Raw genomic sequence first — 27,697 nt, 5'->3', positions numbered from 1 at the left:
GCCTGGTCTCCTCGGTTAGCACTCAGGAGCCGTGTTGGGACCGTTTCAGTGAAAATCGATTATAGTGTAAATATGATCCATCTACCCTCACTTGACCTGGATCTCTTCGCTGATTTCAGTGTGTGATCACCCAGTGCTGGTCTTCACAGACACCGAGAGGAGACAGCGGCATCCTCACCGCCTTACCCACTTTCCCGAGAAGGTGAAGCCGTTATAATAACAGCGCTAGCCGCTATGAGACGAATAAGTGGTAAGGCGAAGGATGAGACTCTGATCGAGCTGCAGAGCGCCAGGGCTGCAGGTAACCGCATAAATGCACGGTTTTATTTCTAAATGTGGCAGCTGCTGTGGCAGAGCGACGCTCTACAAGTTACAGTAATCCGAGGTTCATTGTAAACTCGCAATTCAGCAGTGAAGGGTGAATATTTATATGTCCTCTAGTTGTTTTGTCTTACGTGGCAAAACCATTTCTACATGTGGCTGTAATTTGGTTACTCGGCTTGTGCTTGTATACAGCCCAGTTAGTGATGCTGGGTTGCACCAGAGATCCCATGACCAAAACACATCAAAACACACATGCTGTTTGTTCTTCTTGTCTACTGCTTTGATACAGCCAAGTCCCTTACACTGCAGGGTGACACTGAGGTCACACACATAGTCTGTTTCCCAAACTGAGCCAGACTGCATATTTATTTTTAGCGTACAATATCTCAGTGTACACTGTAGTAAACTATCCTAGAAGCATCTCAGGCATTTTTTAACGAATTAAATTAGAGAAGAAGACAAATTGATCCATGCTGTAAAGCATGTGAGTAAACATACTTTTTGCTATCTGTCAAGCCTAACATGTGTCACCTTATCTAATGGGACTAGCCCCCTGTGAGATAGTCAGGCTTTACTGACTCTTCGCCTATAGTCACATGAAGTCACCTCTCTGGAGGTTCACAGTCTGAACAATGTGCCACCACAGGAATGCTTTCAGACGTGAATTTGGTTGAATTATGTCGGCTTACCGTGATTTGTTGCTTCTACATGGACATTAGAAAGTCAGTTAAGTTGATGGAGCACTGTGAAACCTAATGGTTTGGTTCTGCGGTCGTTTTAGTCCTGAGAGGATTGTATGACATTGCTGCACAGGACTTGTGTCCTGAATGAATCTTACTAATGAATGAATGAATTAAATGACTTGCTTTCACTCCAGTATCTAAAGTAGCAGATCTATGAGTTAATGACACTTTTAATGTTTTGAGCACTATGTGTCAGTCCATCCCAGTCTGAATAACCCACGTCTTTGCCTCACAAACACTAAATCTTCATTTTTATGCTGTCCTCTCGCTGACATTTGAAACTCTGCACGTGTGCAGTGGGAAACTTTTCAGCATTTCTAAAACTGAGCCACAGACGTCTGGAGGCATCCAGCAAGATTTTGCATAAGTCAGGAGACGCTCTGGTTTCCAAAAGAAACACAAATCCATAACAGGAAAAATACAAAGTATACTCAAGTTGCAGTAAGAGCATGGCATGTGCTGATATCTGCTGACCTGCTGGAGGACAAGATGAATTAGGTGCACTGGAAACCTCTGTTGCTTTTGTGACAAGAGCAGCCGGGCCTTTTAATTTGTGAGCCTGCTTACCTCTGCCTAACAGACCACTGCATCACAACAAGACCATTATGAGAAGAGAAAAACAAAACGTTTATAGAACACATTTTCCAGCATTTTCATTCAATCAAACCATGTCTGAGTTAAGATTACGATGCCTCAATTACACCTTTCCCTGTTTGTATTTGCATATCCTCCGCTGTGTGTATTAGAGGGTTGTTTATAAGGACACGTGGCTGTTTATTTAGAGTGAGCAGTAGATTAAAAGACTGCTGTTCTACAGAGGCTTTGTTCGGGCTCTTATCAGGCCAGACTTTCAGCGACAAGTGAAAGGGGAAACAAAGGAGAGGAAGGATTCAGTCCTCACCTCAGTGTGTGTGTCTGTATGTGTTACCTTGTTCACAGCTGCCCAAACACTGATTTATAATCGTACATGACATTCTGCTGCTGGATAAACACCAGATGTCCATGGACAGCGTATACCGTTTGGTGGATGGTTTTCTAAAATCAACCTGCTGCTTGTTGTCACCCTCTGTCTGTAAATCTTTTTCTTGGCCAGTTCACAGTCAGGGAAAAAATCTTAATGACTCCACTTTTAAGTGCCCTCAATAGTTATTAATTACTCATTTATATCGGGATTTGCCTCCTTTTAAGGTGATCTCAATCCGCAGTCCAGCTGATGAAGTCATCTGCCAGTCAGAGGTGAAGCAGAGCCAAAGAGTTGCTATGGAAACAGGCCTTGTAATTAAATTACTCCCTTTGAGGAGGCAAACAGAACAGAATAACACATGGTAGGCAAGCAAGACGTCCTCTCACCACAACCACAGTAAGACTAGATGAGGTCTTATTGTGCTGCCAGAACTATTTTCAGACTACAGACCTTTTGTTTTGGGCATAAAATAAATTTTTTGCTCTATATATTTTTAATCATAGGTGGCATATGCCTCTTTTTTTCCTCTGGGCTTTCACCTTTTTGTACGTTTTTGTAGAGACAAGTGACAAATAAAAAACCCATCATGTGTCTTAGTAAGGTGTCGGGCCATCGCACGATGCCAGAATAGTTTTAGCGGATTTTCAAAAGTTGTTTTCACACTTTCAGACTTCCCTGAACGTCTCTAGCCACTGCCTGACAGAGGTGCACGTGAGAAGGCTGATATCAGCTGGATCAGGCATTAGACACTCTTTAAATGTCAGTTCCCAAGTGCAAAGGATGCTTGATGTTACGCTGTGCTGATGTGTGAACAGCGCTGTTTAGAATTCGTTGCATTTACAGCTAGTGAATGGGCGTCGTCTGTGCTGCCTCCGGCATGCAGGGAGCTCCCTCGCCTAAACCACACAGAGCATGTGCAGTAGCGCAAAAACAGCTGAAGGGAAGTGTTTCCTGTTGTGTTTTGTTTGAGAAAGAACAACAACATCTATCCTGACTCAATTTTTGCAAAATTTGCCCAAAGCTCACATGTGAAAACACCTCTGAAAAGTCGCTGGGACTCTGATGAAAACTTGGAATATCGTTTTTCCAGAAGATACGCCCCTGATTTGGTGCTTTGATGACTGTAGAGGAACGCACTATCTGTCACCACCATCACCAACTGGGTGGAGATCTTGTGAGGGAAAGTTCAGTAGCAAATGATTCGTGTCATTTTCATACTGATCAAAAGATTCAGTGACCCATCGTGCCAGTCCCACCAGGATAGACGTGTTTTATCAGGGCAAAAGGTAACACCTCCATATTGATTCTTTTCTTAGGTGATAAGGGCACTCAACGCAGCAAACCATTCCCCCTCACCAACATCCTTACTGTAGGAGTGTAGGAGTTTTTCCTTTAATATGTCACCAGTCTATATGGGTGCTCTTTACAGGGCAGCTTTGGATGCAGGAACCTGACTCACTGTTGTGCCGTCTCTCATTGGTTAATGTTGTTAATCTACTTATTGGGCAAACAAAACGCCCAAGGCCTTCATATCATAGATGCAAGGAAGCTACTTTTGTGCCCTAATCTGTCTCGTCCAGTCATCCTTTCAAAAGATTTCGTCAAACATCTCTTCCTTAAAAGACCGTCAGACATGTCAAGTGTTGAAGTCCAGGCGTGTTATGTTGTGTCTGTTTAACGCGATGAATTATGACTTCTGCTCTGCATATGACCTCTTCAGCTGGCACTGTTCAAGCTTTCCGGTAATTGTCAGGAAAGTATCAACAATTTCCTGATGATAAGAAAGGAAACTTGTGTTCTTGGCAACAACATGAGCATGATACAAATGTGAAAACACAACTGTCAACATTTCAAACGCTTTCTAAAAATAAAAGACACCATTAAAAAAAACCAACTTTATCAGTAGCGTTCCCTTGTATATGTTTAAAGCCTCACGTATTCAGTGTTTTTAAACAACATTTATATTAATCTGGATGCATTTTGAATATAGTCAGCTGTATTGACAGGAAATGTTGAGTGGCAGACTTTGAGGATGCCTCGTCCTAGAAGACAGAGGCCCTGGGTTTGAGCTCAGGATGTTGTGGTTTGACTGAAACAGAGTGTGCACTGTGCTTGCAAGATTAAAAGTTCTTATTTGCGTTTTTGCATCAAATTTTAAAATTTAATTCAGTTCTTTTTGTAAAAACCTGACATACTTGCCTGATGCTCTCATCAAGACACACTTGTGGTTCGTGTGATCCTGCATATTGGATGACTTTGAGTGGGAACCCCTATTTAGACTACAGTATTGTTCATCGCATTAATATTTCATATACATCGATTTGCAATTGAGCCCTCATGCCCCATCTGGTATTATTAAACTCATGAATAGAGAGAAGTTGTAGAGCAGTCTGTGATGTGTTTGTATTACTTCTCTTGAGAAAGGATTATGCTGTCATAATAAACCAGTGCTGTGTTTTCCATTTGTCAAAGTGGAAGGTCGAACGACACTCTGAAGAGCTCTTAATCGAGTAAAATATAGAACGCCTGTTTCAGTACAGCAAGCAGGACATTCTAGCTCTGTGCCAGGCACACTGAAGAGCTACACGAGAGTTGTTAGCGGGGCCTCTTCTGAATCATAGGCGCCCACGCATGTTGCTTGAGTCATAGTAAAAACGATTTGCTTGATACTGAATCAAAGGTACAAAAACACAGCGAGTGCTTTTCATCAGTGGTGTCGATGATCTGCAACATATAAAAGCTGTGGTCTGATTTTCAGCAGTGATAGAACTCTCTGTTGTGCTTTTATGCTGTTCTTTTAATGCTTGTGTAAGTGAAAGTCTGATGGCTCAATATTTAACCTTTGTGTTGTCCTGATCTACAGTTTAATTCCACCTCCTAACCACTGTCTGTCTGTCCCTTAAAGATGTTCCTGCTGTGTTGACTGCATTCAGGATTAACCTCCACCCAGGTATGGGCAGATCAGAGGCTTTATGTGACGCCTGTCTGTCCGTCCTCGCGTCATTGTAATCTCTGCTATTTCTCTTCGCACCCTCCATCGCGTGCCGTCATCATGTTTAATGTCACTGCGTATGCTCCATTTATGTAAATTTGTTACGGCTTTCCTGTTTGTTTGCTGATCAGAATCAAATGCCTCTCTGTCTGCTATCTCAGCTTTCATATTGTAGCCATTTGCTTAAGTGTCTGCCGTCTGGTAGCTTAATGTGCTGTGTACTGTGTCAAATTTGTACTATTTGTACTGGTGCATGCACCCAGACGCTGAATTAAGATATGTGCCCATTGTATTTCAACTTGTGGCTAGGCTATTTGATGATTTATATCTTAAGCAACATGTATAACTTTTTATAGCAAAGTTTTGCTTGTACTATAAAAGCAGAAAAACTCCTGCATGTATAATTTTACTCACAAATGCGGTATGTAGCACAGCCTGTGGACTCTGTGGGCCCAGGAGAGATATGTTGAAGCTCTAACAAGCTTCTGCCTGAATACTTTGCCTCAGTGCTTCCACTACAGCATCAAGAATGAGCAACCTTTGATAACATTACCCCAAAAGGTCCACTAATCACCGAGAAATTAGGGACTACCATATTCAAACATAAGTCTGACATAAGAAGAAGAAAAAAAACTCATTTGGCTTCAGATAGTCTTTTGCTGAGTAAAGAAGGATAGCTACTACAGCTAGCTTTTTCTTTAGGTAGCCATCAGTCCTTCTGCAGTAGCTTATTCTTAGCCTGTGGTATGTTAGCCTGTAAAGTATGCCTTCATTATTACAGGGAGTAACACAATCATACTTTGAATGCATTTTTATAGTTCAAAGTAAAAATGAAATACAGTGTGTTCCTCTCAAATGTGGTGGCACAGAAATGTAAATAAAGCACAAGCACTGAAGTAAAATGTAAACGCAGTCACAGGACTCCATGCAGGTTTGTGAAAAACTATGTTCACCCCACGAGTGATTAAATTGTATAACCGTCCTTGAGAGCAATAAGTTGAAGTGACTTTATCAGACTCTGATATCATTTTGGAGAATGCTGTTCTTCGAGTCATTGTCCCGTTGCATGATTAAGTTTAGCTTTTGGACAGATGACCTTTCATTTGACTCCAGAATTCTTTGGTATACAGAGGCGTTCACAGTGGGAATGAGGTGTTTGTGTCATGTTGTGTGTGGTTTCTGCCAAACGCGGTGCTGTGAATTATGACCAAGCATTTCCACTTTGGTTCCAGAAGTCTTGTGGTTTGTTCAAATGTAACTTTGCAAACCTAAGTCCTTTAAAATCGGAGATTCAACTCGTTGTTGAGCATCGCATTGAGTTGCATTTGCTAGAATGTGTTCTTGGGAAGAATGGAAGCTGTCTTGTGTTTTTCACTTGTGGATAATGTTTCCCACTGTAGAAGGATGAACTTCAGACGGTGTGGAAATAGCCTTATAATCCTATCCAAATTAATGAGCAGCAATTGTTTTTCTATTATTGATGTCCCTCTTGGTAATATGTACGGTAATAACACATATTGTGTGTATTGTGATAATAACACACACCTAGACCTCCAAATTGCCCAAACGTCTGCTTTAATAGAGGTGTTCACACTTACAGTCATCTTTAAATCAAGTGTATTTGATTACCAGCACCTGCCTGCTATTCTTCCTCTTAATTCCTAGGGAAGCAGTAAGGGGGTGTACATTAGCCATTCATGTGGCTAACGTACACATGAGTGGGTGACTGAGTGGGTAGGTGATGTAAACTTTCACATCCTCATGTTAGATAAACACTAAACCCAGGATGCTGTTTCAGATTGAGAAATGCGGGTTGACTTTCATAATCTTTGTTTCGGTGACTCAGTGTGATGAGGCTGCTGGCCTTACAGCGTCACACAAAAAGTGAAGCTATGTGTGCGTCTCATCTGGGGGCTGCATGTGTCCCCAAAGCTGCAGAAATTAGAGACACCTTTTCTGTAACAGGCAGTCCTGTAGCAGAAATGATTGTGATTGTGCAGAGGTACATTTGACTACTTTGGTTGTACCTTAGTCCAGCTTTGCATATATCTTCATGAACACATATCCTTCGAGCAGGCTGCCTGCTTAGGCAAAGAGTGGAGCGAGCACAGAATCAAGTTTTGTCAGTTTACTGTAAATAGAAAGGCAGCACGGGCTTGTCTGTATTTTCATATCATTAGATTGTCTGGATAAAGATAGATTATTGTTAGGCGATAGCAGTGACAGAAGTGTTATAGCCCCTGCTTTCTTTTCTTTCTATTCTGCAAGATCAGTGCTGTCTTTAGGGAACCGGTATCCTGGCACAAGGTCTCCTCTTCTCTTCCACTCATGTAATGTGAATTGATTTCTGATTTCTTTAATTATTTAGAGTAATGGAGATTTTCCAACTCTGATGCTGGTCACTCCTCACTGTTCTTAATCTTGCTGACGGAATAAGTTTGATGTGAAGCAGTAATTGAGGGGAGATATTTGTCTGGAACGCAGCGCCAAACCAGGACGGAGCCTCCACTGTGTTTTACAGATACAGATGTTGTATCAAACCAAAGGTCTGAAAATTGGATTCATTTAGTCCATTTCTTGTGTAATTTGGCATACCTCAGCCTCCTTTCCTGGTTCCTGTTCGTTAGAAATGGCTTATTGATATTTCTGATGTGGCTTCAGCAAACAGTAGATGGATCAGTGGGTGCATCTCCCAGGTCCTGTGTCAGGTTCATCTCTTGAGTTGGGGATTTTTTTTTTATTGTTGAACGATGATTAGCTCAGTTTTAAGTGGCTTATACAATAAAACAAATGTTCCTCTGAAAGTGGGGATTTGTAAAGAGTAGACTGAAAATAAGTGAAAAAACAGCTAATGACAAAAGAAAACTTTGAGAGACCTTTGGAAGGTCTGAAGAACTATTGCTGAAGCCCACTATTACAAGAATGAGGGGTGGCTCAAGACTTTCGCACAACACAGATAGACTTTATCTTAAAGATCTTAATGATTGTTATTTCCTAACACGATTCAAATTCCAATGATGCAGAAAGTAAAGATGCGAAAATAGTTTTTCGATTGTTCTTATGATAAAGCTCTGAAAGCTCAGTGCATACATCTGCTACAACCTTGTTCTGTTTACAGCTCATAACACCAGCAGATGCCTCTGCTTCGGCTACATGTGAATCTCTCGCCTTCCTCTGCTCTGTCTGAACATCAGTATAGCATCATTTCTCTGGATAGAATCAACTCATTTAGGAAAAGAGATTAGTTGATTCTGTTCTTGGCTGCATCGCACATGTATAAAGTCACTACCTCCTGGATGTGTTTGCACTGATCTACTTCCAGTTTTGGTCTTCTGGTGTGTCTTACAGGGCAGGACCTATGGGCATGAGGTATGCACAACTTTTTATGAACTGGAATCACTAAAAGCACATCTCTCAACTGCATCTCAGTCATGCAACAGGTTTTGAAATGCTGTTTGGCTATATCAGGGTCAATACTCAGCAATGGTGCTCTAATTTGTTTTGGAGATGGTTCAAAATGCCACTGTTCATTTCCCACGAAGTTAGTAACATGTTTTTTGACAATCATGCTGACGAGAGAGTATCTCAGCTCCTGTAAATAGATAGCAGGAGACGTGTAATTGGGTTAAATGGGTGGAAAGTGGGTAGGTAAAAGAGTGCATGGCACTTCTCACTTATTCAGTTTTGCCCAAATGAATAGCTGTCTCATTTTAATACGTGGTAGTAATTTCCAGTGAAGACTCATTTATGGCCATCTGTTCTAGTAAGTGTGTCTGTTGCCCTGTTTCACAGAGGGAACACTACTTTGTGTTTTCCTTCAGTCTGTCTCTCTGTGGAAGTTGCTGGCCTTTTGCCTTTGTTTGCTCTAAGCCAGGTTGTGATAACTGTGGACGGCTTGGCACAGTTGGAGTTAGACCAAAACAAGTGGGATAAAAAAGATAGGAGAGGAAAAAAGCAGCTCACACAGGGTTAATTGGAAAGACGGTGTAATATGCTACTTATATTTCCTGTGGATTCTTATAGTCTAACTGATATGCCATATTCTTACTCCAAGTGCCTCTTTAGGCCTCTCAGTGAAGTACTGCTGCTATTGGCTGTCACTGCTGTCTGTCAGACCCTCCTGCTTAACGAAAGGTCTCTGCCAGTGCAAGCTGAGGGAGACTGAAGCGCTTTGTGTTCTTTGTGTGCTGCGTGTGTGCTTCTTTTAGGAGGAGGCTGGACCCTTTGATACAACAGCAACCTCAACGGCCAGCTCCTCCCTCTCACTGATGTTTTTGTCATGCAGCCTCCCCCACAGGAAGTGCAGCTTTCCCACCATCCAGGAATAATAGGGGAGCAGGCGGCTAGCAGAGCAGTGCAACATGAGCACATTTCCTCTGCCAGAGTCTGCCACGCAGGGCCGGAGAGGCTCTGCTGGAATGTGGCGAGCCATTGCATAAGTGTGTATGTGCAATGTGGCCTTTGTGTTTTCATCTCTCTCAACTCAGTACTTACAAACATGGTGATAGTCAGTATCTCCTGATATTGCCTCCTGTAGGCTTTTTTTCATTGGCTCTTGTTATATTGATGCTGTCTACTATGCATTTGTAGCCATAACAGTAATTTGGCAGCTGATTCTTCTTAAAGGGATGTTTTTGTTATGAGTGAGCTTTAATTTATCCTGCGGTCCAAATTATTTGAACTAGTTTAACAGTTACTTACTGTCAATTTAGATGATATATGTGCAACTATTGCTTTTGAGAAGTTAGAAAAATCAATCATGTTTAATTCATTAATCATGTTTTTTGCTTAAAGTCTGCAAATTTGTAAGTATGTGCATTTTAAGCTTAATTCACTTCAACCAGGTACCCGTCTCTGGGTTACCTGTTTAAGATTGGCTATGTTTGAGTTTATGTGCTGCTAATCCTTCAGCAACACAAACTAACATGAAAAAGACCACTAAGTCCTACGTGAGACAACCATTTACTGACATGAACAAATATATCATTTAATGATTCGACTTATTCGACTGGGCAGCAAAGTGGTGGAGTAGTTAGCATCTTGTTGCACCTCAGAGCAAGAAAGTCTGGAGTTCATGGGACCGTTCTGTGTGGAGTTTGCATGTTCTCCATGTGCCTGTGTGGCTTCTCTGCAGATATTCCTCATACTGAGTTGTGTGTCAAGTTAACTCCTGTCTAAGGTGTATGCCACTTTTAACCCTATGGCAGCTGGAGGAGGCTCCACCACCTCCGTGACCCTGAATTGGATTGGAAGCAAATGGATGGATGAATGGATGGAGTGTATTTAGACCAGTTCAATTACAATACAATAATACGATAATAACTAGATAATTACTATGCTATTACATATCAAAGACTGAATTCTAAAACATGAACAGCATTGTTACTGCACTCTTCTGTACAGCTGTATAATTCTCTTGATGTTATTCTTTTCTTCATTTATTTTGCAGATGAAAGCAGCGGAAATGGTTCTTTATCTGAAAGGGCACCACTGCCGGGAAATACAGAAGTGAGTGCTGGTGTATCTGTGAGCATTTCAACACATTCCCTTTCTATCTAGCTAGCTAAAAAAAATTAAGACATTTTGGGAATGACAGTTAAAGGTTTATCACTTTTTTGCTAGTTGTATGAGAGGAGCTGGTCAGCTCAGAGCAACTATTTTTCAAAAGTAAACCGATGTGCACACAAAGCACTGGTTAATGTGCTATGCCTCCTTTGTTTAATACAATACATACTGGATGCATTGAAACGCTGCTAGTTGCTAACTTCATGATGATTCCTATCTCCCTACTAAATGTAAACAAGCATATATAAAAATATCTATTTCCATTAAGATTTCCATTAACAGTTAATTGAGCAGCCTTTTGTCTGTGTGTTATTTCCTTTGTAGTCAACTAAATTGTTTATGTCAGTGTTCACTGTATGTATGAGTAATTTTAAAATCTTAGATGACCCTTTGGTGACTCACCCCTCTGATTGATGACTCTGATGAGTCACAAGATAGCTATGTTATCACAGAGTGCCGCTCATTTCAGCAAGACTGAAATAAACTGTCTCTTTGGTTTTTCAGTGACATAATGAGGTCATTCCACAGATGCACTATGTATCTTAATAAAATGATGGTATATTTCTGATATGTGTGCATGAGGTTTCAGTGCATAACCATTGAACACTGAATCGCTATATTTTTAAAATTTTCTCATTAGGTCAAAAGATGTTTTATTAACAGTCCAAACAGGGTGTAGTTGACCAAGCTGTATTCCTCTGCCTCTGGTCTATATGTCCCTGCTTCTGCCAAATTATTTTTACCGCCCCATCTGATTTTTAGCACTGCATCTGAAACGATCCACAGTGCAAACAACACTTAAATCAGATGCTGTCTTTCACTTTCAGCACTGTGATCCTGTGACAGGTATGACACAAAGTAGGGGAGGGGAATGATCTGGAGTGCTTTTATTCTAGTATTATTTTTTTTATTAAACCACTAAGCACTGTTGTTTCAGAGTTAGCTAAATTACCTGGAGAAATTAACAGGAAACTCACAAGAAAATCCTAGAAATATTTCTACTTCGTGTGGAAAAAAATACTTGAAAAATACTGATTATCCCCCGATTGTTAACATCTGAATTTCCTACAACTATGAGTTCTGCAATGCTGTATTTAAAATTGTTGAATTGCACTCAACAGGCCGCTGTCTATGAAGAAATGAAGTGCACTGTTTGCTGGCTTTTTAAAGTAATGGTGCCGCTACTGTGATGGGCCGATAAAGAATAGCAGCCACACTCCTGAGTGAAAAGATCGAGCCTAACCTGAGAGTCATTCACATGTGGTTCAGGATGCTGTAAAACACATAACTTGCATATATGTTAACTCTAAAAATCAGAAAGCAGATGATTTTCTGCAGGATTGCAGAAAAAGTCTGTTTTCTAAGCCTAATATTGCTGCATTATTTTTAAACTGGCAGCATTTTGTGCAGTTGAAATTTAAGATTTTTTCATTTAAAACTGAGGTTAAATAGCAATAAGTGGAAATGTGATTTAATCTGGGATGTTAAACAGTTTGTCTCGACTGGGTCACCTGTGTTTAAAGCCATAATAAGACAGATAATGTCACAGAAAAATGTTGTAATATTATTTTAAAGGCAGTGGTTGTGTGATCTTGTTTAGCTGAAGTTATAATTAGTTTAGTTGTCATAAATGGGAAACTGACAACAGTAATAAACACTAACAGGATTCAGACTATAAACTCTCTCCCCACAAATTGCACCCTGAATATAAGAAGCTGAGTCACACTCCTTTAGAGGAAAGTCTGTTAGTCAATGACAGTGTCTGATAAGAAAGAAAAAAAAACCCTGGGTGGAGTGCAGCAAACTGCTCAGGCAACATGGCACTTCAAGTCCTAGTCAAGTCACTATAATAGTATATAGTTCTTAAAGTATGTTTTGTTTTTTTTAAACATTTCAATTCAAATTTTTTATTTTGTTATTCTTTCATTGCAAGACGGGTCATGCAATCAATGACAGACAAAAATGATTAAAATAAACAAAAATGGAAAAGCAGCAAAGATTTAATATCATAATAAGAAATGAAGCCATATAAATGTGAAACATACTAATAGAACAACAAAGCTAATCCACAAAATGACATCATTTAAACTCAAGTTTTCCATGTAGTGTGTTTTGGGCATTAAATTAATTAACATTATTTTTAGACTTTATCTATAAACATTAAAAAAATGTATACAGGCAGTTCACACTAACTAGCTCAAAGTGGAGTTAAGACATGCTATTTCTCACTATTTTTATTGAATATCAGCTCAAATATCTCGTTTTGCTACCTACCATGCAGCACCAGTTATTTCGAGATCCCAAGCTAAATTATTTAATGTATAGTACAAACTCAGATTGCCTTTATATGCAGAGAAAACTAACATACATTCAATTTCTTTTTTTGTTTAATGATCGTGCGTGCATGGATGCATGATAGATGAAATTAGAGTAGCTGAAAATAATGGTTATTGTTTATTTAAGCGTAAAGGTTTCTTATATACGGAAACAGTAAAGATGAATTTCTACATTAATGGAAAAGTATTTAATGTTAGAATTCTAAATGCATTCAGGTAATCAAATACTGAAATTTAAGTAACGATACAGACACGACACATTTCTCCTACCGTCCGCTATTTTTGTGTAATGTTAGGCTTTGATTGTGTAGCGTTCAGGCTTTGCAGTTAAATCTGGTTTCTCCACAGTCATCATTGTTGCCCTCTAAATGTTTCTAGTCAGAGAAAGTGTTTTTTTAAAAATGCTTTTCGGCTGAAGAGCCAGAACGGGTTGATGTCTCTGTAATCAGTGGTCTAAACTGCATATATCATCCTCAGACCCAGCAATAAATTTTTTTCCTGTGTTGGGGACATGAGTTTACGATCACTTTGTCAAGCAGCATTTATGGAATCTGCATGACTTCTCTGACTTCATTTCAAAATGATGGAAATTTCAGCTTCCATATTTTATGGCCACAAGAGAGGTTAAGTAACACTGTTTGTTTTGGGGACTTTTTGCAGATATTATAATTCGATTGCATAAGAATTGTTTCTTCAATTTGAGAGTCTTAACTTTGAGTTAGTAGGATATCAAAATTGCACAGTAATTTTACTACTTCCAAAACTAAACTTTTATTCATTGTGCTCCGTAGTGGACACCAGGACTTACTGCCTCTTGTCATGTAGTCTTCAAATAGTCCTAAAATAGAGTGTATACTGATAACACACAGACTTGTTTTTCAACTTCTTACCTTTGAAAAATGCATATCACACTTCTCTGCTGCTATATGATTATGGCACGGCTACCGTGTATTGCTAACTTTTGGAAATTTAGCAAAGCTCCGTGCTCCACCATTGCTGTAAAACAATGGCCAGTTGGAGTGAACAGAGATGACGCGACTTTCTATTCAGCAGCTCTGGTTTCAGCATGATTTAGATAACCTAAGATCTGAATTTACTAGCTCCTAGTTATAGCCGATTCAATAAGCTGAGACAGATGCTTCAAGAGTAAGCTGTCAGAGTAACAAATGATCTTGATGTTTCTGATAAGTGGGAAAACCATAATCAGAATGCTTTATTAATCCCAGTAAAGAACAGTAACTAACTAAACTAAATCAAATAATATAATCAATAAATATTATACAACAAAGTTATAAATAAATAATAATGCATCTAATAATAAATATCCCAGTATATTACACAAAATTAAATATATATAGATCACATTGTTATATTGACTTTGTAATTTTCTCTGCAGAGGATGTGATGTTAAGGATGTGCAACGATTGCAGTGCGCACGTGTGCATTAGATGGAGGATTGTACAGTGAGATAGTCACAGGCAGGAGTGATTTCCTGTGTCACTGAGCGATGCATTTGGATAATCTCAGTCTCTCACTGAACGTGCTCCTGTGACTGACCAGCACTCATGGAGTGGGTGTGAGCTATTGTCAAGCACTGTCTTTATCTTGGACAACGTCCACCTCTCCGACACCACCTTTAAAGAGTTCATTTCCACCCCTACAACATTACAGGCTTTATGGATGAGTTTATTGGGTCTGTTGGCATCCAGGATCCTCAACCTGCTGCCCCAGCATGCAACAGCATAGAGTATGGCACTGACCACAACAGATTCATAGAAAATCCTGAGTATTGTTTGGATAAAGAAAAAAAAGAATAGAATAAAGCCCTCTGGAAAGTGAGAACTCTCTTAAACAAAGTGGAACAAGGCTGCCATGGAAAGATTATTTCCTTCAAACATCTATCATATACAATACTTCTTATCCATAATGGACTTTTGAAGTTGTCATTTTAGCCCCTTCTCCAAATTTTGACACAAGGTGTTATGTCATCTGTATGATCTTTAAGTATGATTTCAGCTTAATGTCAAAATATTTTTTTCTTTGTGACTCAGGAGGGTATATTTCCTCTGTGCTTTTTATGTATCCAGTTGTATGAGTGCAAGCCTGAGTCAGTTTAATTTGTTTCTGTCTGTATCTGTCAAGGGTGGACGTATGTTTGGCTTCCCAATGTTTCAAAGCTAAAAGCTCTACTTTGTGGTTGTTTCTCCTGCAGACAGACAAACTAGACCCAAGCAGAGACACTGTGTTCTTTAGGGACGGAGTACGAAGAATAGACTTTGTGTTGTCCTACGTAGATGACAAGGACGGAGAAAAGAAACAGGTAAGCGTAACAGAAAAGGGCCACATTGTTCATTACTTGCCTACTCAGCGTTTTAAAATGCTAGCAGACAATATTATTATGCAATTTCTAACTGGAACAGGAATCCATGCTGTAAAGAGGAAGTGAGAGTCAACCCCTTTTCTGTGAACATATGACATTTGTAAATGGAAACCCAGACTGTTAATCATGTGAGCCATCCTATGAGCCAAGATATGAAGCAAGGCCAAGATGTGAAACCTCTATAAGACACTGTGCCTCCTCCTCATCATGTAACTTATTGAGATCATCTCAAGCAATGTGAGAATGGGGCTTTAAACATCCTAATAGCAGTGGGTCAACAACCCTCCAAAGAGAAGATCCTCTCAAGGGGTTAAATATCTTGAGTTCTCCCTCAGTTATTTAAGAAGTGAAGGTACACGAAATATCTTCGTGAGCCTTCATGAGTTGCCTTCTTTTTAAGCAGTGAAGAGGGAATAGTGTCATACAATTGCAAGCTATGACACATCCTTGTACCGGACGCACAGTCAGCACTAAATCAAGATTTCAGACACTTAACTGGTCATCATCAACTTTGCATTATTCATCACAGTCATCGCTGCGGTTCCATTATGGGAAGAAACTATGTTTGCATAGTTTATGTTTGCAGAAACTAATATACAGGCCTTGGAAAACTACTATATGTTGCATTGTGGATTTGGTGGGTATTGTAGAAGAAACAGATTAAACAGAGAAAGATAACATTGTGCATTGTTATATCGTGCCCTCGAAAGGGGCTCTTTTGGACACAGAAGCTGGATGGTGAACATAGCGGATCCAAACAGCCAGATACATCCTTCAGGAGACTTTAAAGGCCCAAAAACAAAACTTTAAAGAAGTGAATACCTGCAATATTTCGCTGTGTGCTTCTTTTGTACTCACAAATTTGTTTTTACTGTCCCCAAGTGGTCAAAAAATTGCTTGGGGAAAAAAGTAGACGTGCAAACATCACATAGATACAAAGCTATTAAAGAAACAACAAGGGAGTGGTCACCTGAGGAGTGGAACAAGTTTAACATTGCCAGGCTTTGCTGGCTAATGCCATCTAGCTCTGTTTATGTACAAAATTGGGTTTCTTTTTACTCCAGTCAGAGACATATCAGAGGAACTGATGAGAGTAATTCTGTGGAAATTATCACAAGTGCACAGAGTGGTAAAATAGGCCTAAATATATTAATATATTTCTACTACATTGGCACCACTGCTTATTTCTAATGTGAAAACTGCACTTTAGAGCTCTGAAACTTAACCCCTTAGCAGTCCAATTAGTCCCCTAAACCATCCAATGTCCCGTGGGCGGTACGTCCGACTGCTAAGGGGTTTTAAAACTGCATGCACTTAAAGATTACAGGTTGCTCAGTGTGTTTAGCTTTTACACTTTTCCTTAGCCTCCTAAAGGAGAATTGCTTAAGTTTGTCGCCAGATCAAAGTGGAATTAATTTTTTTAATTGAATATCTTCAGTGGTTAATATGGTGCAAATATAAATGGTCAGTTTTCTCATTTGTGTTCTAGAAGCTTCAAAACAAAGCAATGTTTAAAAAAAAGGCCAAATCTAAAAATGTGCACGACCTTCTGAATATAAATGAAAGGAAATTACTGTGACAGTGTGACACAAGGCTAGGCTTTACTCAGTAGCGTTTAGTCAGCTCTACTGATTATATTCTGAGTAGTCTTTAGCTCAAGAGGTAGAACAGGTCATCTGAGTGGAAGGTTGGTGGTTCAATCCCTGGCTGCTTCAGTCTGCATGCCAGATACTGAACCCCAATGTGCATTTACCAGGATGTGAATGTTACATTAGCACTCAGGTGTAGAAAAAAGTGCACGTTGTATGAAATGCTTTGAGTGCTCCAGTAGAGTCAATTTACCGTTTATGGAGCATATTCAAAGTATCTATATTACACTTACAGGATACGGTGTCAGAGAAAATGCAGCTTACTGAAACCTACAGTAATCTGGTCTGGAGCAGGTTATCTAATAGTTACTATGCTGATGTTCCTTTATAGTACACCCCTCTGAACACTTATTATGTCATGCTTAAGTTTACCACATAAGAGATCTGATTCACTATTTAATGGCAAATTCCAGTATTTTCTTTTAACAACCTCCAAACTCGAGACAAATGGCAGTAGACTGAGTCTTATCCCTTTTAAAAATACTTTCCTTAATCCTCCAGGAGGGACTTATCAGTGGGGTGCATACTCTCAGAGTATCACATACACCCACTGGATAACAAGGAGAACCACAAAGAGACACATGCTCCCTCAACAAGTGGCATCTGTCTCATCTAATGTCCACGTGGCCTAGCATATAGAAAAAAGACACAGAGCTCTAAGATCCAGGATAGCAGAGCACAGGAGCTGCGTCTGGATACAGGGCCAGTGCTGCTCAGTTGCATTTCAGGGAGAAAAATCACTGATGCAGTGACATAGAGCACACTAGATCCCCAAGGAAGTGTTATAAATACCCTTGCACTCCGAGGAGAAGATGTTTACGTTTTCACTCTCACAGCCCTCACGGATAAGATTGTACGAGATCAAACATTCATATGTAGGTATGATCTTGGTAATACAGTTTTTTGTTAATTTGCTGAAATGTATTCACTCAATCAAATGCAAATGTTTTGTCATTTGCTAGGGTACCCTCATGTTAACCACACCTGGCACCACAGGGCGTATAGGGGTGCGTGATGTATAAATATGGGCGTGTTCACCTCTGTTCTAAAAGTTTGATCTGACCAAGATGATGCTGGATGTTGAATAGCAAAACGACAACGTTCAAGCTCATGTTGGTTTCAGCAGACGTTAGAAAACCAGACATGGTACACTTTCATGATGGCATCTGAAATGTTCTGCATGAGTTTCCAAACATCCAACACAAACATGACACTTTTTGTCATTTGCTTTAAGAGGCTTGCCAAGATTTCAACTTCAACCACATTTTTGTATCTGTCATTTGAATACACTGAATATATACATAAGCTATTTTTTATAGCTCACTGTTGTCATGTTTTATTTTGATTCATTCAAAGTGTATCAAATAAAGGTACATTTTTATATTTTTAAATGTTTTGTTATGTGGCCATCCCTCCCTACATTAAGGAGTGAAGGTCACTTTTGTGCTTCTGTAGCAGACATGTGGGCAGTTGTGCTGTCAGTTACTGACATGCTCAGTGCCTGTTGTTGATTAAGATGTCAACTTTTCCCTGAATAAGTTGCTGGTGCTTTACCAGTTTTAATCCGAAACCCGTGCCTGTAGGCCTTCATACCTTCATTTGGGAAAACTGTAAAGGTTTGAGTCGTAAATACTCATAAATAAATAGGAAAAGGGTTTGGCTGAATGTCCCTGTCATGGATCCGTAAAAAGGAAAACAGGCATGAGTCTGTTGAGTGCCAATGTTTTTGGTTTGTGTGTTTATCCACAGGAGAGAAGGAGGGCGTTTGAAGCCAACCTGGAGAAAAGAGGACTGGAACTGGAGACAGAAGACAAATCGGTAAGAAATTCAACTGTGTAGTTCAAGCGCCACCTAGTGGACAGTGTGCTAAGGCACACCTGAGTCCAGATATAATTGTCTTAAAGGGATGGCTCAGTGTTTGACAATGCCATGATTATTGCCTCAAAAATCCTAACAAAGATGCTTCCTTTAAGTGTTCCTTATTTTTCCACCAGGACTCCAAGGACCAAAAGACCTATTTCCTAAAGATCCACGCTCCAAGGGATGTACTGGCCACCTACGCTGATGTCTTGAAGATTAAAGTTCCCTTCAAGAAGAGTGACATTCCTCAAAGTCAGGATGTCGCTCTGGAGTGGCTCACGCAGCCTTTTCGACTGCCGGGCAACATCATGCACCCAGAACCGGACTATTTCACCTACCACTTCGACAAGACCAAGACTGACTTCTTCCTCATCGGGGACAAAGACACTTTCTTCCCACCATCCACAAGAAATAGAATTGTTAGTATTTCAAAGATATATTTTAAATCTCTTAATGATTTTGTTTTTTATTAATTAAGATCCTTTTATGGGTTTTACCCCAATGACCACAAAAGTGTTTTGTATCAGTCAGGCAAAACGTAAAATGCATTTGGCTGAAAGGGTAAATCCAAATCCTTTAATCTTCTGTTAAACCTCCTTCTCGTTGGTAGGTGTTCTACATCCTGTCTCGTTGTGCGTACTACAAAGAGGGGCAGAAAGATAGAGAAAAGACGGGAATCAAGCGATTACTCAGCAATGGGACCTACACGGCGGCCTTCCCCCTTCATGATGTAAGACACGTTGCCAACTTCAAAGTGTGTTTTGTTCAGCGGGTCCTGTTTTGACATTGTGTCTTTCGCTTTCAGTGTCGGTACTGGAAAAAGGGCAGAAATGCAGAGGAGCGTTACAACCTGTACAAGCACTGGGCCAGGTTTCTCTGTTTTTATAAAGAGCAGCCCCTCAACCTCATCAAGTAAACAAACACACGTCCCATATCATCTTACGTCTAAAATTTCCATTTGTCTTGATGTTAAACTCTTTATTGGCTTGCAGGAAGTACTACGGAGAAAAGATCGGGATCTACTTTGCCTGGTTGGGTTTCTACACAGAGATGCTCTTTTTGGCAGCTGTTGTGGGCCTTATATGTTTCATCTATGGAGTGCTCAGTTATGATGACAACATAACAAGGTTAGTGCCACCAGGGGGCATCGCAGCTGTTTGGACAAACCTAAGTAAACAATTTACTTCATCTACTTTATACAGGAAGAAGTCTTTTTATTGCTGTAAGTACACCTGGCTAAAAATAAGCTTATCTGATGTTGCAGTAAATCCTGCTTCCTGTGAAGGTTATAGTTTTTTTTTCTTTTGTTTTGCTTAAATTATTTTAGAAAGAGACTAATTACACTTTGCAGTCAATTAAAGCAAAGTTATATTTTGTCTGTTATATGTAGTCTATATTGAGCAGAGTAGGCTAGTTAACATACACAGCGCTCTCTATAATGTAGAAGGTCATCAGCACCACAAACTGCAACCTTCCAAATAATGATAGCTCTCAGACTGTTTACTGTAAATCATAACAATAAAACTTTTCATGATCTGACATTTTAGCTGACTGCAATAGTTCAGGCTAGGGGAGACCATTAAACTGCCATTTAAGTGTATATAATTGTTGACCACAGGCAGAGAGGTGGTACAGTGAAAAGGTCCTGGCTTCAAATCCATCCTTTCTCTGCGGGTATTCTGGCTTCCTCCCACAGTGCAAGGACATGCATTTAGTGGGGTTAGGTTAACTGGTGATTCTAAAATGCCAATAGGTATGATTGTGTGTGTGTTAACCCTGCGGAGCTGGTGAACTTTCCAAGGTGTACCCCGGCTCTCACCCTGTACTAGCTGGGATGGGCTCCAGCTGCCCTGCAACCCTGAACTGGATAAGAGGAGGAGAATAGATGGATAATTGCTGACCAGTGAAAACTAAAACCAGCAGGCATATTGTATAATAAGAACCCGCGCTCTTTAAGGAAGGCACACTGATAGTTTTTCTCACATTCACCAACAAGGGGGCTGGTGGAGTCAGTGATGGACTACTTGTTTCACCTGTTTAACAGTCATAAAGTGTGTGCTGGGATTAATGTCAGGGCTCTGTGCAGGACTTTCAAACTGGTTAATTTCTATATAAACTATGTGGACAAAAGTATTGGGCCACACCGCTTCACCTGTGAATTCAAGCGTTTACAGTCCCATTACTATAAATATATATAATATATATAAATATAAAACCAAGCACCAAGCTATGCAGACTGTAGCTGTTGTGTTTGTGCTCTTTTCTTTGTCACCAGTGTTTACATCCTATCACACTCTTGTCACAGATAGAAAGACACTTTTTCAATCCATTTAAAAACCAAATAAAATATACAGGTTCTAGACTTCCTGCTCAGCCCTCTGCCTCACACCTCCTCCAGTGCACTTTGGGTCAGATTCAGGGTCTTCAGCTGGTAACCTGTCACTGATGTTTCACCCTGTACATCTCCAGGTGAGGCGGCAAGTGGCTACATCAGGATATCCCTCTGCCACCCCCTGCATCTGACCCTCCTCTGTAGCCACAAACAGTAGCTCATTTCCTCCACTTCTTCGGCTAGTTCCTTGACAGACCTCTGCAGGCTTGCGCCTCTTGTCCCTGTAGCTGGTGGAGCTGGATCACCGAATTGTTCACAAAAAAAACCCTGCACACCCAATTTTAAGTGGATAAATGGAGGCTGCCCAGCCTGCAGTTCACTGCCAGATCCGAGCACTTGAGCCACTTTAGGTCATGTGCCGCTACTATGCCCTCTAGGTCTAGAATGGACGAACAACACACGAGGCCAGAGGAAACCGTGAATGTGCTTTGGAGCGATGAAATGTTACTTTAATGCTTATACTGTGGCAAAATACCCTTTTTAGACAATATTATATACAGACACTTTGATTATTATTTAATTGCCTTCTACTGTGTGTACTGTATGTTCATCTGTGGGTTTCTTTATTTTGTTTTATTTTTAGCAAAGAAATATGTGACCCTAAAATAGGAGGCAGTATCATGATGTGTCCTCTTTGCGATAAAAACTGCACTTTCTGGAGGCTCGACTCAACGTGTCTCTCATCCTGGGTAATTATTCCATTTCATATATTAACTGGTCGCGTTATTATAATTTCATTTACACATATGTTACATTGTATCAATTTATTTAAATCAATGCGGTTTATGTAATCAGTGAAAAAAGGTCAACTATTATTACACAGACTAAAATGTTTTAGATTGACCACATTTAATCATACAGCTACATACTGAGTAACCAGCATGTTACCCTGTTTGTTCCCAGCATGTGATCTCTTGTGCTTGTCCGAGGAACCTATACTTTTCCATATTCTCTCTTCCAGCAATCCCATCTGTTTGATAATGAGGCAACCGTGTTCTTTGCCATGTTTATGGGGATCTGGGGTAAGTGTCAGTCTGTGCTGCTCTTGCTGTTTTTGACTTGTGTAGGAGATCCAACGAAACCCCCTCCTGTTGGCCAGATTTTCCCAGTTAAAGCCCTTTCACACGAAAAGAGCATCCAACTTTGCCTAAACTGCTCCAGTCCGGGAAGATTTGCTGGCACAATTATGCTGTTATGCCAAAGCAGCGGGGCTGTTTGTAGGTAGCATAGCATAAAATGCAGCATAAAGCCAAATGGATGTGAGAGTTATGAGAGTTTTGATCGATCTTGACCAGTTATGGTTTTTAAAAAATGCCGTGTCTTTTTCTTGACTTTGACAGTAACTCTGTTTTTGGAGTTCTGGAAGCGGCGCCAGGCCCGGCTGGAGTACGAGTGGGACTTGGTGGACTTTGAAGAGGAACAGCAAGAGCTTCAAACTCGGCCTGAGTTTGAGATCAAATGCACTAACAGGAGACTCAACAAGATCACACAGGTGCTTTTCAAACTATTAAAGTTATAATAGGCAAAAAGCTTGGACCTAAAGGAAAAAATGGGAATTACACTGAGTACAAAGAGTGCTCCTCTCTCTGTTTTAAGGCTCCCCTCCCCAGGATTTAAACCTCATTCTCACAGGTTAAAGCCCTCATTGTATTTTGCACCCATTTCCCTCTTCCTGCTCCTTTACACTGCCAAACCTCCTGCCTCCCACTCGGCTTTCTAAAGCTGGAAAAACAGTTCCATTGCAGTTAAATTTGCTGAAAAGGTTATTTGGTATTTTTCTGTCTGTCTGAGCTTTAAATAACAACAATTTATCTTTCAGGAAATGGAGCCATATCTCCCCCTCCACACCAGGTGTGCTCGCTACTGCCTCTCTGGAGCCACTGTTACATTCTGGGTAAGCGATTATTCAGCTAAAGTGCATGTGTGTGTGATTTTATAACTAGTCACAGCTTTATAAATCATGTGTGTTCTCTCCACAGATTTCTCTGATTCTGGCCTGTATTACTGGGGTCATAGCATATAGGTTGGCTGTCTATGCATCCTTCGCAAGTATCATTGGCAACCATAAAGGAGAGTCCGGCAACCATAAAAACAAGACCCTGCTAGTGGGCGGATTGATCACCCCACAGCTGGCGACTTCTGTCACCGCTTCCTGCATCAATTTTGTCATCATCATGATCCTTAACTTCTTTTATGAGAAGGTGGCCATCTGGATCACTGATATGGGTACTGGGATTTAATTGGGCAAACAGTATTTAGAAAATACAATAAAACTGATGATTTACTATCTGATCTGCTAACTGATGATGCTTTGCTTCCTGCAGAAATACCAAAAACTCACCTGGAATATGAGAACAGGTTGATTACGAAGATGTTCATGTTCCAGTTTGTCAACTACTACTCCTCCTGCTTCTATGTGGCCTTCTTCAAAGGCAAATTTGTGGGTTACCCGGGTAACTACACATACATGTTTGGCAAATGGAAGAAATTTAGGAATGAGGAGGTGAGTTTTAAAAGACAGCATTTAAGCATTGTTTCTTTTTTTCTAAACTGAGACGTATTTCTTTAAGCAGACGTCTTCATAAATACAAGAAGTGTGACAGAAAAGCTGTCTCTTGCTGTCCTAGTGTGACCCCGGAGGCTGCCTGATAGAGCTGACCACACAGCTGTTGATCGTCATGGCGGGGAAACAGTTATGGGGGAACATTCAAGAAGCTCTGCTGCCGTGAGTACCGTCAAATGTTTGTCTTATTTGGCCGAACAATAAGCCACAATCTGTGAAACCATCATCAGCTCCAAAGTCTGGAAAAAAGTCAGAGATTTACATGAAACCACAAAGATAATACATTAACTATCTATGGCGTAAAGTTTAGTTAAAAATATTTTACCCTACCCTTAGAAAGAAATGTCCAAGAGTAAAAAATGTAACTTCAATTTCAGCAAATATGAAGTTAATTTTCATATAAACATTTAATCCAACAACCAAATAACTGTGTGTTAAAGTCCTCTCCAACCTCCTGACACACACACACATGTAGACACAGCATCATTTACATATACACACTATTGCTTACCCACACACATCACAGTTAAGTGTATGACACTTAACTGACTAACTGGTCCTCACACCTGACTCTGGGGTCTACTCTTCCTCACTGTCGCTCTCATCAACTTCACTGTCTTCACTGAGGCAATGACCCCAACTGATGGATTGTATTCTTCCTCACTTCCTGTAAGATGGTGCAAGTTCAACATTTGACTACTCATCTATCGCACCACTCAGTATTCTCAAAAGGGTTACCACAGAGGTTCTCCTAAGTAAATGGACTGATTCTTATATAGCGCTTTTCTACTCTCCTGGAGTACTCGAAGCGCTCTATACAACATGCCACATTCACACAAGCACTGACTCTAAACTGAGTGCTGTCTGAATGCTCTCTTCACACACATTCATACTCCGATGGATGCATTGGAGAGCAACTTGGGGTTAGTGTCTTGCCCAAGGATACTTGGCATGCAGACTGGAGGAGCCAGCGATCGAACCACCAACCTTCCGATCAGTAGGTGACCTGCTCTACCTCCTGAGCTACAGTCACCCCACTCCTAAGGACCCTAGTCCCTGCTTCAACACACCTAATTAAAGTGATTCGCGTATTAAACGCCTGATAACAAGATGATCACTTGAATTAAGTGTGCTGTAGCAGGAAAGCACCTAAAAACCTAAACAAGTATCCACAAGGATCGGCATCTAGAAGCACTAGCAAAAATTGTCAAACCAGGGCCTAACATTGGGGGTGGAGCCTATCCCAGCTGTCACAGGGCAAGAGGCCAGGTACACCCAAACCCCTCCATTTAACGCACGGAGCCACCACATCCAGTTCCCATTGTGAATTTGACTGTATTGCTCTTTGTATTGCCTCACCTTACCTGATTAGGTAGAAAAATGCCTTGCTTGTTGACAGTCTTCCATCATACAGTAAATTTTCTAAAGCCTGAAAACAAAGCCCAGAGGCAGTTGGGAGAGTTTCCTCTCTTGAATTACATTAAACTGAAAAGCTGTCGTGCATTTTTTGTCCAGCCATGCTAAAAGAATTTCTGCCTATTCCAGCTTAAAAGTGTAAGTGAAGATCATTAGCTGGATTTTAAGTGCCTGGCGCATAAATGAAAGCGACTTAACAGAAAACAGTATTTATAAAAATAAAAAAAACATCACACTTTTTACATGAACCCATGACAAAATGAAACCTTCTTGATCTTTTGGCATTGCTACAAAACAAGCAGGGACTTTAGAGGTGCTGAGGTGGTGTCTTAAACTCCCAGAGAAGAACTGCATCTTCTAAATCTGCAGCTTGACGTCACCATTCTTGCTCTGAAAATCTCGTTGTGGAAAGCTCCACCATATTTTTTTCCATATTTTTTTTGCTAGGTTGATGCGTAACTGGTGGAGCAGCAGAAAGGGACGTCACAACCCCGAGAACCATTACAGTCGATGGGAGCAGGATCATGTTCTGCAGAACTTCAGCCAGCTGGGCCTGTTCTACGAGTACCTAGAGATGGGTGAGATGCTTCACTAGTCTCTCTGATAAATTCAAATATCAATTAAAAAGTCACATTAAACAGGAAATGTTTAACTTGTCCTGACTGCTTTCCCTGTAATTCCAGTGATCCAGTTTGGCTTCATCACTCTCTTTGTGGCCTCTTTCCCCTTGGCCCCCCTTTTGGCTCTGTTCAACAACATCCTGGAAATCAGGGTGGACGCCTGGAAGTTCACCACCCAGTTTAGGCGACCAGTGGCATCCAAGGCTCGAAACATCGGAGCATGGCAGGAGATCCTAAATTCAGTGGCCATCTTGTCTGTTGTTACCAATGTGAGTTTTTTTTCCCTTTCATCGCATTTAAAATGAGGTTAAACTTCATGAGATAGTGCTTACGTATCAGCCTGGAAATAAGCTTCAGAAACAACTTTTTGTGGTCCCTTTTCTTCCAGGCTTTCATCATGGCCTTCACCTCAGACATGATCCCCCGTATGGTGTACCTGTATGCCTACAGCAACAGTACCAGCATGAAGGGCTACATCAACAGCAGCCTGTCAGAATACAGAATACCGATAAGACCACAAAATATGACTGAGGACAACTGGTTTCGTCACTTCAATACGACCTGCAGGTATTAGAGCTGAAAGAAGCTCTTTAGATATTTTCAGCATATTTAAAGCATTAATAAATATCCTTTACAAAATATTGGTAGAATGAGTTAACCAATGAAAGTCATTGCAAGACTCTGCAGTTCGTGCCTGTCAATGGAGTGTTTTAGGATCTTTCATCTGAGATTCAGGCTCACTAATCTTACTGTGTTGTTTCCAGCTGCTACATGCAGCAATTGGAGTAAATATTTGGCATTCTCACTGACTGTAGATGAGTACTAATGTTGTGTTTACATGTTAGCAAACCTAACTTTTATGAAAGGCATTTCATCAAACTTGTCAGTTAGGTTCAAATTACTGTTTGCATAGATCTACGTACTTTTCAGTTTATTCGTGTTTCTGTCTGTTACGGGAGCCTTATTGTACACTCACTGGTAACTTCATTAGGCACACACTGCTAGCAGCATATTGAACCCTCTTTTGACTTAAGAATTGCCTTATTTCTTCATGGTTGGCTGGAAAAGTTCCTCAGAGATGTTGGTTCACATTGACATGACAGCTTCTGTAGCCCATTCACTTCAATTTATAAGGTTCTTCTGCAAGCATTGGTGGTGTATCGAGTGGTTATTTGAGTTCGTTTCCCCCAGAGATGTCAAACACTGGATATTTTCTCATTTTCAGACCATTCTCTGTAAACCCTTGAAATTTTTGCATGTGACGCCGCTCTCTTGTTGGTCTGTACAGATACCGTGACTACCGGCACCCTCCAGGCCACAAGAACGAGTACACTCACACCATGCAGTTCTGGCACATCCTGGCAGCCAAAATGGCCTTCATTATTATCATGGAAGTAAGACAAAATACACTTTTCCCTCACACGTTCCTCACTCGTAAAAATAAATAAATAAATAATAACCTGAATTAATGTTGCAAAGTGATGATATCTTTACCAACGCTCTCTTTGCAGCATGTGGTCTTTGTGGTGAAGTTCTTTATTGCGTGGATGATCCCAGACGTCCCGTCAGATGTGAAGGCGCGCATCAAGCGAGAACGATACCTGATTCAAGAACACCTGCATAACTACGAGGTGGAAAGGCTCAAACTGCAGCTGAGTGCCAGCTTCATCACAGAGCCGCAAACTTCGGAAACGTCGTTGACGCCAGACAAACACGAAGTGCTTTCTGAGTGCCTGTAGCACCTGCGTCGCACCTCCAGCTAACCAAGCCGAGGGCGGACATGTCTGTGTATTCTCTTCTCCCTGAGAACAGCCATATGCAAGGGCTTCTGTCTTTGAATTCAAAACGCTATTTGTTTCATTTTGGATGGACAATAAAGCCTTCCACATTATA

At 40.6% G+C, this 27,697-nt stretch overlaps 1 protein-coding gene across 2 annotated transcripts; it reads left to right on the top strand.

Moving 5' to 3' along the window:
- LOC102197903 (anoctamin-5-like) lies at positions 1-27,697 on the top strand. Of its 2 annotated transcripts, XM_005724273.1 has the most exons (21): positions 1-301; positions 4,937-4,981; positions 10,473-10,531; positions 15,137-15,244; positions 18,703-18,771; positions 18,948-19,232; positions 19,424-19,543; positions 19,619-19,725; positions 19,806-19,940; positions 21,789-21,894; positions 22,167-22,227; positions 22,546-22,697; positions 23,025-23,099; positions 23,185-23,431; positions 23,530-23,708; positions 23,833-23,930; positions 25,632-25,762; positions 25,868-26,073; positions 26,193-26,371; positions 27,093-27,198; positions 27,316-27,697. In XM_005724273.1, exons 1-21 carry the CDS (start codon positions 235-237, stop codon positions 27,541-27,543), a joined length of 2,763 nt encoding a protein of 920 aa, XP_005724330.1. In that variant the 5' UTR covers positions 1-234; the 3' UTR covers positions 27,544-27,697. The 2 variants fall into 2 exon arrangements, with proteins under 2 accessions (XP_005724330.1, XP_005724331.1); XM_005724274.1 differs by lacking the exon at positions 4,937-4,981.

Source organism: Pundamilia nyererei, unplaced genomic scaffold (assembly GCF_000239375.1).
Source record: "Pundamilia nyererei isolate P.nyererei 1_Seehausen unplaced genomic scaffold, PunNye1.0 scaffold00011, whole genome shotgun sequence".
NCBI lineage: Eukaryota > Metazoa > Chordata > Actinopteri > Cichliformes > Cichlidae > Pundamilia > Pundamilia nyererei.
This window is presented reverse-complemented; position numbering and strand designations above follow the sequence as displayed.